The sequence below is a fragment of the Drosophila subpulchrella genome, chromosome X (genome assembly GCF_014743375.2).
Source record: "Drosophila subpulchrella strain 33 F10 #4 breed RU33 chromosome X, RU_Dsub_v1.1 Primary Assembly, whole genome shotgun sequence".
Lineage (NCBI taxonomy): Eukaryota > Metazoa > Arthropoda > Insecta > Diptera > Drosophilidae > Drosophila > Drosophila subpulchrella.
In genome coordinates this window covers 7,977,432-7,990,604 of record NC_050613.1, presented here as the reverse complement: position 1 = coordinate 7,990,604, position 13,173 = coordinate 7,977,432, and the positions used below count along the sequence as shown (strand labels likewise).

Below are 13,173 nucleotides of genomic sequence, written 5' to 3'. Positions count from 1 at the left end.
TGTACAAATATGTTGCAAAAAAATGGCATTGTTTTCACGTTAAATTGGTTTGGTCAGCGGGTAAGAACTGTGTTAAAATGAAAATTGTTTACTGTAGCTTAAGTACATATTTGCAGCAAATCGCTTAAAAATTATATTTGATAAAATTTCAATTATATTGCCAAATAAGCCAGGAATTTTATCTCGGCCAATTGAGAAAAGAAGTGGCTTAATTGCAAGAGTAAATATTATTTATTGCTGAAACTGACTGGGGTCCTCGGTCTGCAATTCTCGATTGGGTCCGGGTCCCATTCCAAAGTCTGCACCATTATCCGGATGGTCGAGTAGCTTCGATGCGAAGGCCTCCCGCAGGGCCATCCGGTAATCGTCTCCGTAGTACCGGATGTGCTCCAAAAGCCTGCCCCGGCTGTCGATTACGTAGAGGAAGTGCGGCTCCCGGTCCTCGGACACATCCTCAAGGACCTCCGCTGGCTTGGGCAACTCCATGCAGTCCTGGAGATCATAGCCGCCGAGCAAACTGGGTTCCGGGAAACTGCTCACCGGCGGCACATACACATTGATGCTGTTCTGGGGGCGGGACATCTTTTTCCACTGAAATTTTGCAAGCACTGATCAAAAGGGAAGCAACTTATATAAATTTCAACTCGTTGAGATTGTTCTGTTACATTGAACAGATATCACAAGGCCTACTTTTCAAGAAATATCCTGAACATAAACAAAACTTTATAGGTAATTTATATTTTTGTTTATTTATCTTTGTTCTAATTTTAATTGTTTAGTTGTTTACAGACCCATTACATCTTTTTAAACATATGACCCACCCAACCTTAAGAGATTCTAGAACCACTTTAACTACAATTCAATATTTTTGCCTAGCTGTAGATTTTGGGAAGACACCAAATGGACTTTCTTCCCCACTCAGCCTCCTTGAATAATTGTGAAATAAAAAATGGTTTTAAAGGTCTGAATATTTTAGTAAGCCTCCTGCAATTGCCAATTATCGACTTTATTTCCTTTTGCTTTACTGTCTATTAAATGATTTTAGTGAATTGATACCTAAAACTTGCTTATTAAGCTGTCTGCATGAGTTTGCACTAGCTAATATAAATTTCGTAATTAGTGCATTTGCTGCAAATTAGTGATATCAATATCCATCTCTTTTCGGGCTTAGCTGAAATTAATGAGCTGACAAATTTGGATTACAGTTTCACTTGGAAATTATTTTTTCAGCGTTTCGCATTTGGCATTTTAATTAAAACCCCAACTAATTATGTGCCACAATTTACCAGGCTTTTTTGCTTGCACATTATTTCACGCATGGATACTTGAATTTAGTTTTTAATGCTGTTCCATAAATTAAATTTGTGTCGTTTATTAACGAGATGTGGCCCTCTTTTACATTGTATTTGCCCGAACAATATGCACATTGATTGGATCTGACAGGAGGCGATGTCATAATTTGAATTCACTGTATTATGATACCTCGTGTTTGTTCTGTTTCGGCTTCCGGCGAAAATTAATCATTCCTGCCCACGCAGCGAGGGGGGAAAGTTTAGTTGATGTATATACAAATTTTTATAATTTATTGTACCTGTTATTTATTTATTGGCTCTATTTAACAATTTCATAGCATAGTAAGATTTGTGTTTATTTATAAACACGCTTCAATTTTAAAAATTTGAAACTTTACTTTGTGATTATTATATCCTTACAGAGGGTATATTGATTTAAGTCAGAAGTTTGCAACGCAGTGAAGGAGACGTTTCCGACCCCATAAAGTATATATATTCTTGATCAGCATGACTAGACGAGTCGATCTAGCCATGTCCGTCTGTCCGTCCGTTTCTACGCAAACTAGTCTCTCAGTTTTAAAGCTATCGGGCTAAAACTATCACAAAAGTCTTATATCTTTTGCAGGTAGTATATAAGTCGGAACCAGCCGGATCGGACAACTATATCTTATAGCTCCCATAGGAATAATCGAAAAAAAAATTTTTGTTTTTCCGATCGTTCCTATGGCAGCTATATGATATAGTCGTCCGATTTTGATAAAATTAAATTCGAAATTCAGAACTAATTAAAAAATGTTTTTTTCAAGCGTTGGAGGTTATGTGTTGAAAAACACCGAAGCTATAATTTGTTTCATTTTATTTTTCCACCAATTTTCCGATCGTTCCTATGGCAGCTATATGATATAGTCGTCCGATTTTTTGATAATTAAAAAGTATAATTTCCAAGCTTAGGAGGTTATATGCTAAAAAACACCAAAGATATTTTTTAAAATTTGTTTTTCCTATTATTCCTATGGGAGCTATAAGATATAGTTGTCCGATCCGGCTGGTTCCGACTTATATACTACCTGCAAAAGATATAAGACTTTTGGGAAAGTTTCAGCCCGACAGCTTTAAAACTGAGAGACTAGTTTGCGTAGAAACGGACGGACAGACGGACATGGCTAGATCGGCCCGTCTAGTCATGCTGATCAAGAATATATATACTTTATGGGGTCGGTAACGTCTCCTTCACTGCGTTGCAAACTTCTGACTGAAATCAATATACCCTCTGCAAGGGTATAAAAAGGTATCTGTTAGGTAATTGTAAATGGTAAAATGAAACTAAAATAGAAAATCGACCTCAAAGCCATCTGAACTTGACTAAAGAATTGTTTTTCTCATAACGATTTTTGCAGAAATGGTGCATTAGGGTAGGGAATTAGGGTACAAGATATAACCGATGTACTTGCAAATTTTTTAATCTTGCTAGTAAATAAATAAATCACCAAATTTATTAATTACCAAAACGTGATAAAGTAGGCGTCTTAAAACTGTAAGGGTGGAAACCCTATCACTTGGAACAGTATAAATAGAGGCCTTGGCTGTTGACAGAAGTCAGTTAATATCAGAAAATGGGTAAGAAACTAACGAAAAGGGCCCCGAAGAGGAAGCCAGTGCAGGAAGTGCGCCGCCAAAATTTGAAGGAACCGTCCTCCAGCCAGAGACAAGCTTCCACAAGCCGTGAGCTTTCCCGTCTGTCGGGCCCTGGCCGTAAGCCCAGTTATCCCGATACCGATTCGCTATTCAACATCAAGATCGACACTCGTAAGCCCATCCGCCTTTCCAGGAAGGAAATAAATGAAAAGCGAAATGCTGCGAAGGAGCATTTGGATCCGTCGCCTCGCCAAGAGGTAGCTTCCACAAGCCGCGGCCCGTCCCGTCCATTGGCCAATCGCCAGCTGTCAAGTTGTCCAACAGATGGGGCTAAGCCATCCTCCCCGCTCCAGAAGCGGAAGAAAGTCTTGGACCCAACTCTTACCAAGCCGCATGATACCACCGATAATCTGCTGGTGCCCAAGGTAGGCACTATGATTCTCCGTCCAAAGTCGGTACGTCCGGGAGTGGTCCACCAGAGCTCCAAGGCCACGAAAGAGAATGAGGATCCGACTTCCCGCAAGGAATGTGCTTCCACTAGTGGCGGTCTGTCCCGTCCGAATGATAGTTCTGAGCTATCATCCCCGCTCCAGGAGCGGAAGAAATTCTCGCACCCATCTTTGATCAAGCGGGTACGTCCGGGAGTGGTCCACCAGAGCTCCAAGGCCTCGAAGGAGATTATGGATTTGTCACCCCGCCAGGAGCGTGCTTCTACAAGCGGCGGAATGTCCAATCCATATGACAGTTCTGAGCTATCATACCCGCTCCAGGTACGGAAGAAACTTTCGCACCAATCTATGACCAGGCGGGCACGATCGGGAGTGGTCCACCAGAGGTCCAGGGCTTCCACTAGTGGCGGTCTGTACCGTCCCAATGATAGTTCTGAGCTATCATCCCCGCTCCAAGAGCGGAAGAAACTCTCGCACCCATCTTTGACCAAGCGGGTACGTCCGGGAGTGGTCCACCAGAGCTCCAAGGCCTCGAAGGAGATTATGGATCCGTCACCCCGCCAGGAGCGTGCTTCTACAAGCGGCGGAATGTCCCATCCATATGACAGTTCTGAGCTATCATTCCCGCTCCAGGTGCGGAAGAAACTTTCGCACCAATCTATGACCAGGCGGGCACGTTCGGGAGTGGTCCACCAGAGGTCCAGGGCTTCCACTAGTGGCGGTCTGTACCGTCCCAATGATAGTTCTGAGCTATCATCCCCGCTCCAAGAGCGGAAGAAACTCTCGCACCCATCTTTGACCAAGCGGGTACGTCCGGGAGTGGTCCACCAGAGCTCCAAGGCCTCGAAGGAGATTATGGATCTGTCACCCCGCCAGGAGCGTGCTTCTACAAGCGGCGGAATGTCCCATCCATATGACAGTTCTGAGCTATCATTCCCGCTCCAGGTGCGGAAGAAACTTTCGCACCAATCTATGACCAGGCGGGCACGTTCGGGAGTGGTCCACCAGAGGTCCAAGGCTTCCACTAGTGGCGGACTGTCCCGTCCCAATGATAGTTCTGAGCTATCATCCCCGCTCCAGGAGCGGAAGAAATTCTCGCACCCATCTTTGACCAAGCGGGTACATCCGGGAGTGGTCCACCAGAGCTCCAAGGCCTCGAAGGAGATTATGGATTTGTCACCCCGCCAGGAGCGTGCTTCTACAAGCGGCGGAATGTCCCATCCATATGACAGTTCTGAGCTATCATTCCCGCTCCAGGTGCGGAAGAAACTTTCGCACCAATCTATGACCAGGCGGGCACGTTCGGGAGTGGTCCACCAGAGGTCCAGGGCTTCCACTAGTGGCGGTCTGTACCGTCCCAATGATAGTTCTGAGCTATCATCCCCGTTCCAGGAGCGGAAGAAACTTTCGCACCAATCTATGACCAAGCGGGCACGTTCGGGAGTGGTCCACCAGAGGTCCAAGGCTTCCACTAGTGGCGGACTGTCCCGTCCCAATGATAGTTCTGAGCTATCATTCCCGCTCCAGGTGCGGAAGAAACTTTCGCACCCATCTTTGACCAATCGGGTACGTCCGGGAGTGGTCCACCAGAGCTGCAAGGCCTCGAAGGAGAATGTGGACCCGTCTCCCCGCCAGGAGCGTGCTTCCACAAGCGGTGGAATGTCCCGTCCAAATGATAGTTCTGAGCTATCATCCCAGCTCCAGGTGCGGAAGAAACTTTCGCTCCAATCTATGACCAAGCGGGCACGTTCGGGAGTGGTCCACCAGAGGTCCAAGGCTTCCACTAGTGGCGGCCTGTCCCGTCCAAATGATAGTTCTAAGCTATCCTCCCCGCTCCAGAAGCGGAAGAAAGTCTTGGAGACATCTCTTACCAAGCCTCCCGATCCCACCGATAACCTGGTGGTGCCCAAGGTAGGCACTATGTTTCTCCGCCCAAAGCCGGTACGTCCGGGAGTGGTCCACCAGAGCTCCAAGGCCTCGAAGGAGAATGAGTATCCATCTTCCCGCAAGGAGCGTGCTTCCACTAGTGGCGGTCTGTCCCGTCCCAATGATAGTTCTGAGCTATCATCCCCGCTCCAGGAGCGGAAGAAATTCTCGCACCCATCTTTGACCAAGCGGGTACGTCCGGAAGTGGTCCACCAGAGCTCCAAGGCCTCGAAGGAGATTATGGATCCGTCACCCCGCCAGGAGCGTGCTTCCACGAGCGGCGGCCTGTCCCGTCCAAATGATAGTTTTAAACTGTCATCCCCGCTCCAGAAGCGGAAGAAACTCTCGCACCCATCTTTGACCGGTGTCGAAGGATATCACCCCCATTCAGGAAAAGGGGTTTATGAGCCACCTTTCCCTAAGTCCATATAGAGCACCCCGCCCATGCTCAGAAGCGCAGAAAGCGCCGCGGAATTGCTTAAACTCTTATTCTTGACAAATGTCTTAATAAAGCTTTAGAATTTTGCAAAAGGGATTTAATTTGTCATTTTATATTTATACCCGTTACTCGTAGAGTAAAAGGGTATACTAGATTCGTCGGAAAGTATGTAACAGACAGAAGGAAGCGTTTCCGACCCCATAAAGTATATATATTCTTGATCAGGATCACTGGCCGAGTCGATCTAGCCATGTCCGTCTGTCTGTCCGGATGAACGCTGAGATCTCGGAAACTATGAGAGCTAGGCTGTTGAGATTTGGCGTGCACATTCCTTACGCAGCGCAAGTTTGTTTCAGTAGACTGCCACGCCCACTCTAACGCCCACAAACCGCCCAAAACTGTGGCTCCTACAGTTTTGATGCTAGAGTAAAAGTTTAAACTGAAATGAATTGGTCTTATCAATACCTATCGATTGACATCAAAAAAGTTTGCCACGCCCACTTTAACGCCCACAAACCGCCTACAAACTTCAAAAAATCGTAAGTATGAACGCGGATATCTCGGAAACTATCAAAGATAGAGAATTGGGATTTCCGATTTAGATTCCGTAGCCTTGTACGCAGCGCAAGTTTGTTGTTCGAATATGCCACGCCCACTCTAACGCCCACAAACCGCCCAAGCCTGTGGGGCCCACAGTTTTCATGCTAGATATAAAATTTTAACTGAAATGTATTGGTCTCGTCAATACCTATCGATTGATCCAAAAAAAATGTTGCCACGCCCACTCTAACGCCCATAACGCTTAAGTTTGTCTACCGCCGATAGGTGGCGCATTTCAACCTCGCTTTGCTGCTTGCATATCTCTATTTCCCTTTGGTCCCTTTAGCTGAGTAACGGGTATCTGATAGTCGAGGTACTCGACTATAGCGTTCTTCCTTGTTTAACATATAACCTCCTAGGCTTGGAAATAATATTTTTTAATTAGCTCTGTGTTTCGAATTTAATTTTATCAAAATCGGACGACTGTATCATAATGCGCCACCTATCGGTGGTAGACAGACTTAAGCGTTATGGGCGTAAAAGCGGGCGTGGCAAACTTTTTTTTTATTAATCGATAGGTATTGATGAGAACAATACATTTCAGCTAAAATTTTTATTCTAGCATTAAAACTGTAGGAGCCACAGTTTTGGGCGGTTTGTGGGCGTTAGAGTGGGCGTGGCACTCTACTGAAACAAACTTGCGCTGCGTAAGAAGCTCAGGAATCTGCACGCCAAATCTCAATAGCCTCATAGTTTCCGAGATCTTAGCGTTCATCCGGACGGACAGACAGACGGACAGACGGACATGGCTATATCGACTCGGCTAGTGATCCTGATCAAGAATATATATTCTTTATGGGGTCGGAAACGCTTCCTCCTGCCTGTTACATACTTTTCGACGAATCTATTGTACCCTTTTACTCTACGAGTAACGGGTATAATTATCTCACGAACAAATTACGCGAATGTTTTTGTAAATGCTTTACAATACAATTATTTGAAATTTTTTACGTGACGTCAAATATCAGATGACAAGTTCGTTACCATTCACTACACTCCACTATTTAAAAGTTTTAATTGAGTTAATTAAATTGATTTTTGCAATATTTTTCAGATTCCGTCAACTGCCCTTGTTTGTGGCCTTTTAGCTTATAAAACGCACTTACTAAGGTATATATTATAAAAGTATATAAGTAACTATTATAAAAGGTATATAAGTTAAGTCAAAGAATTTAAAGAACTGAACTGTGGCAATAAAAAATATTATTTTTAAATATTAAAACAATTGCCCTTCATCTAGTTTATTAATTTTAAATTTTGAATAAATGGGGTTCCAAAGAACACAATAAATTTTCAGAAAACATAATTTTTTCACGTTTTTTTTACTATTCCCAGAGCAAGAGAGATTCGCGGAATTTCCCGCCGGCACTAATCAAATTATAGCCTGCATTGTGATGAACATGAATGGCAATGCACATCGAAAATTGGATGCTCATTTGACTCGCACGAGGACAATGGCAGCAAGCACCATGTCCTGCGGTCGTGTCCACCGACACAAGACAAATAATTAACTCTCTGATCCAATTCCAATGTCACGAACGGAAAATCGAGTTGTAGCCTTGAAGCCCTTTAAAGCCGCTCAATGAGGGACAAGCCTGCCAATGCCAATGGCTTCCTGCTAGAAATATTCATAGGTATTCACAGGTTACAAAAATTAAGGCATCGAGGAACAGTTACACTGTTTTTAAATAAATTTGGCGCTGTGTAAAAGCAAATTTTGAGTTAATACTTTTAAAAACGTAATTTGTGTATCCATAACCTAATCAGGCAAAAAATTCTTGTCACTGGAATAATTAAATCACATCACTCCAAATTGTTTACAAAATTTAATAGTTTAAAAGCTCCGAAATGGCATTCGTGTTATTTTGCTTAATACACCATAATTGGACACTCAAAGCAAATAAATTCATAGAAAAATCCCAGTGCAGAGAGGTACTTTAACCACACCGGATGAAAGCCACGCTCAACGTTTCACCGGAAGGCACTAATTGAACACACTGTCATGGACAAAAACAGCAAGTCGACACCAAAACAACTGCATCGCCGGTCACGGCGAAGGTCACAACTAATTTAATTTCGGGCCAAACAAAGTTAGTCGGTTGTTAAAGTTTTCTCAGAAACACCGGACACGAGAGCAAATAAGCACAAAGTGCAACATTTTGCATTTTCCACTCATTAGCCGCTTTTCCGGCCAAATAGGCTGCAATTTGGTATTGCCTGCACAGTTAATTAATATCTCCCGCAATTTTAAAACATGTTCCCAGTTTTATGGCTTTCCTAGAAATTTTTAAAAATTACACAATTATTTTAAAATATATACCATACAGTGACAAATTATTTATTACTTTAAATTATAAAATAAAATATATTTTTATATATACTTATATGCAAAACAAACATTTTAATTTTATGTCACTTCTTAGAACAAATACCATTTTTAAGGAAATAAGCAGATTAATAACACCTTTGTATTGCTCAGCAAATACATTTAAGATTTCGATATAAATCAAGATTTGTTTTTAGGAAATATACATTTTAAATTACAGTTTATTGCAAAATAAACATTGAGAACTTAGAACTAGATAGCTTAAAGTCATGCAAGCTTAATGTGGCCTTTTTCAAGTACATGCAGGCTTTTCTCGTGAATTTTGTTTAATACGAAAAGCATCTGGTTGCTACGCTTAGCCCGTTCCTAATTGGCAAATATACCTTGCTTTTAGTTTCCAGAAACTCATAATAAGTTTGCATGTGCATGTACAGCAATTTTTAAGGCTTGTGGCACATTTTGCTTATTAGAAGACAGCATCCTCTGGATTCCTGGATTCGATTTTGAAATATAAGATGAATTCCTTACCCAGAAGCAGAATGCAAAGGATGCAATTTCAAAGCATAAGCTCCTTTGATGAAGGACATTTCCAGGATTTGCTAAATGAAATCTGGCGATTTGATACAAATGGCAGCTGGGCAACTGATTAATCACAGGGCCAAGATATTTCCTTTGGGGCAGGATGCAATCAGCAACTGAGATGCTGCCAAAGGAGCTTCAAGAAAAGGCAGCAGATGTGGGAGTAATTGCCACAAATACCTATACCTATACCTATTCCTATGTATTGCTAGCATTAAAGAACATATTTAAAATTCAAGTAATGGCAGCTGACATATATTAATTTGAATTGGTTAAAGCTATTTAAGAATATTAAATATATATATAAATACCATAATGTTCTGCACTCCACTATATTTTTCTGTTAAAGCTGAGAAAATATTAGTTTAAATTAATTAAATCCCCTTAAGATGCCGCAATCTGGGCGTAAATGAGCCACAGTTTCCGAATATGGTTATTGGCCGTCGTTACTTTAATTCAACCTGAATTTAAAGCATTTAATTGCTGCGACTTGCAAGCTCCTGAATGCCCCACTGCCGGTTTACCAAGGTGTGCGACGGTTCACATGAGCTTTATGTCCGGGACAATAAAGAGAAAAATAATAAAGGATATGCGAATAAATTGTGACTCCTTCTTTTGTGGCTGTGGCCCATCTCTGGGCCATCGCTTTCCATCTTTTCCATATTTTCCCCCTCGCAAAACACACAATGTGGAGCACATTGTGGCGTTTTAAGCGGAAAATATGCCGCACTTCCGCTTGCCACACACACACACACACACACAGGCACAGTTGACTTGGTTACCGTTATAAGACAGACGCCAAGATGGCTGCCTGTGTATCTGTATGCTACTGCTTGTGCGTGTGTGTGTGTGTGCGTGAGCCAGAATTTACTGCCATTATATTTATTTATTATTATAATGCCAGGATGGCAAACAAAGTGTTGACAGAGCGACTGGGCGGAGAAAAAGTGGGGAAAACGACCACCAACAACTTACGCTAACCAAATACGTTTGCGTTCCGTTTCACATTTAATTGCCTAATCGCACTTAAGACCGCCGATTTCGATTCCGTTTCCGGCATCGGTATAAGGCCCCCTTTTGAGCCCAAAATCTCGGATTTTCCCCTGGCCCACAGGACCACATTAAAATTGAATTTCAAGTCAGGACGAGACTTTGGCGAGAACTCCACTGGGAGGGCTAGCTATTTACATTTTGAGTTAATTGAATACATTGCGTTCGATCGGATAAACTCACTTGCCTAGCTACTTGGGCATAATTAGCAAATTCAATCAAAAGGCTTTAAAAATATTAATAATTATCCTAAGCTTGCTAACTAATTATGTGACTTTTAATGATGTCAGCTAGAAAATTTTCAAATGCTTGGTTATTTCTAAGAAATGTAGTTAAGTGAAGTGACTTTAACTTAATTTTAAAACATCATTCGGCAAAACATTTTTTAAATGCCAGTAAAATAAATAAACACTCATGCTTATGGAAATACAATTAAATAATTTGCTTTATATCTTAACTTTTATAATAAAATTACAAAGTGTTTTGATTAATCAGTCAGAAATGACTCACTTGCCTAGCTACTTGGGCATAATTAGCAAATTCAATCAAAAGGCTTTAAAAATAATAAATAATTATCCTAAGCTTGCTAACTAATTATGTGACTTTTAATGATGTCAGCTGGAAAATTATTAAGTGCTTGGTTATTTCTAAGAAATGTTGTTAAGTAAAGTGACTTTAACTTCATTTTAAAACATCATTTGGTAATACATTTTTTAAATGCCAGTTAAATAAATAATCACACATGTTAATGGATATACAATTAAATAATTTGCCTAATGTCTTAAGTTTTAAAATAAAAGTAGCTAGTCTTTTAAAGTATTTTAATAAAAAAGTCAGAAATGACTGAACGCCCTTGTAATTCATAAAAACATTAACAGTCCCATACCGTATATACTTCTGGCGGGAAAAATTAATTTCTTCCTGGCAAAATTTGACCTATAGAAAAAAACAATTGGTATTGCCAAAAATCTAAGTTTAACTGTACATAAAATACTTCCAATAACAGATATTTGTACCTCTTTAAAATTCCAAGGAAAAAAGATACAAAATCAATACCCCTTTTTGCATTTTTATGATAAATGCTACATATTTTGCATTATATTTATACTTAAAGGTCAATCCTTGTTTAAAATCAATTTGATAAACAAATAAAAACGAAATAAAACGGTTGCTGCTACGCTGACATACAGGTTAAATCGGTGAACACTTTGCACTGATTCCTTACCCTAATAATTTAGTTATTATGAAATCCTAAAAGAAAATAAAACGCCCGCCAAAAGGGTTTCTGTTCACCCATCTCGACCTCGAATTGTTCGCTTAATTGATTTGATGTTGGACTAGCCCTTGGCAAAATCGGGATAAAATCAACTCAGGGCTCAAAGGATTCATTACATGTTTTATGTCCTTAATCATCGAGCTGAGTGCGAGCGGTTTTATTTACCCACCTGGCCGCATCATTGGGGTCTTTAATTGGACGTTGGTTATTTTGGGGAAATTCAAGGGATAAATGTATGATGGTAGGGGAATCGAAATGAAATTCCCTGGCAAACAATGGTCCAGTTGCGTTCATTATCATTCACCGCAATCGGAACGACACAACACAACACGACATGGACAAGAGGAAACTTTCAAAAGAAAATTGCAACAACAGGGATGGGTTTTCCCAAGGAAATGTGACCAGGGGGGGGGGGGGGGGGGGTCCCATGCTTCGAGGGACTCTTCTGTCAGAAGGCGGAATAGTCCACGGAGTTCCAGCCAAGGACCAAAGTTTTGGTGTGAAATTAAAATTGGAATTAAAAGCACAATGAAGCCAGCAGCATCCAGACAGCCGTAGAAAGAGACGGACAACGAGTAGCAGAAAGAGACGGCCTATCTGGGGCGGGGGGGGGGGATGTGCAGAGTGAGACGGGTACAGTCTGGTATTGGCCAGGGGTCTTAGTGCTAAATGATTTATGGCTGTTTGCCTGCCCCGTCCTTATGCAAATTGTTTTCGAGAATCTGACAAAACGATGAAGTTTTCATTAGGGTGCCATTAGAACCTCCGTTTAAGTTATGGCAAAAGCGCCGGCCTTCCCACTCCTTCCCTTCAGTTTGACATTCATAACGCCATAAGCTGGACACGCCGTATACGGTTGATAGATCGTTGGAATGGAACTTTGTGTTTCACTTGAAAAGAGAGGTGCAAATAGGGCTGCTCCAGCACACCCTTTGACTGGATGTTTTTCGGTCATTATTTGTTCAGACCGACTGTCTTACGCAGCTTGCTAGCTGTGCTAACAATCCCAATCACTTTAAAGAAAATGTATATTTTGACCAATTTTCGCATTTTATATAAGGGGTTCCATTGTTCCCATTGTCAATTACTATGTAAATGCCTAAAATGAATCCAACTTCTTAGTACATTTGGATATTTATAATTTATATGGATATCATTTTGTCATAAACTCTACCTATTAATAATTTTTCATAAGTAGAACATATAACAAATTTTAATTTGAATGCAATAACTGATAATTTAGAAATTGGTTACATTTTAGAAGTTGATTTGAACTATCCAGAAAATTTGCATGCTTTCAACATTTTTTAAAGCTTTTTTTTAGTGTAAAAAACATTGTATGTTTTATATCTTTGGTAATCATGTTAAGAAACTTCAGCTACGAAATTGTTTTGAGTCCCCCAACTGTTGACAGTTGAAAATGGCTGACAGGGTGAGCAGATAGAGATTCTAAAGGGAGAACCTTCAGTCGAAGCCATAGCTCACAGTGGTCATTTAGGTTATTTAACTAGTGTCCAAGATGAACAAATGCTAGCATATCAACTCTTGAAAAAGGCAGGGCCACAAAAAACTTGAGTACACGCACATCGAATATGTAAAAC

General features: G+C 41.2%; 1 protein-coding gene across 1 annotated transcript; it reads right to left on the bottom strand.

Annotated features, from left to right (window-relative positions):
• Positions 1-149: 149 nt before the first annotated feature.
• LOC119557506 lies at positions 150-671 on the bottom strand. The gene has a single exon (XM_037870279.1). The coding sequence runs from the start codon at positions 580-582 to the stop codon at positions 232-234; it is 351 nt and encodes a 116-aa protein (XP_037726207.1). The 5' UTR covers positions 583-671; the 3' UTR covers positions 150-231.
• Positions 672-13,173: the final 12,502 nt, after the last annotated feature.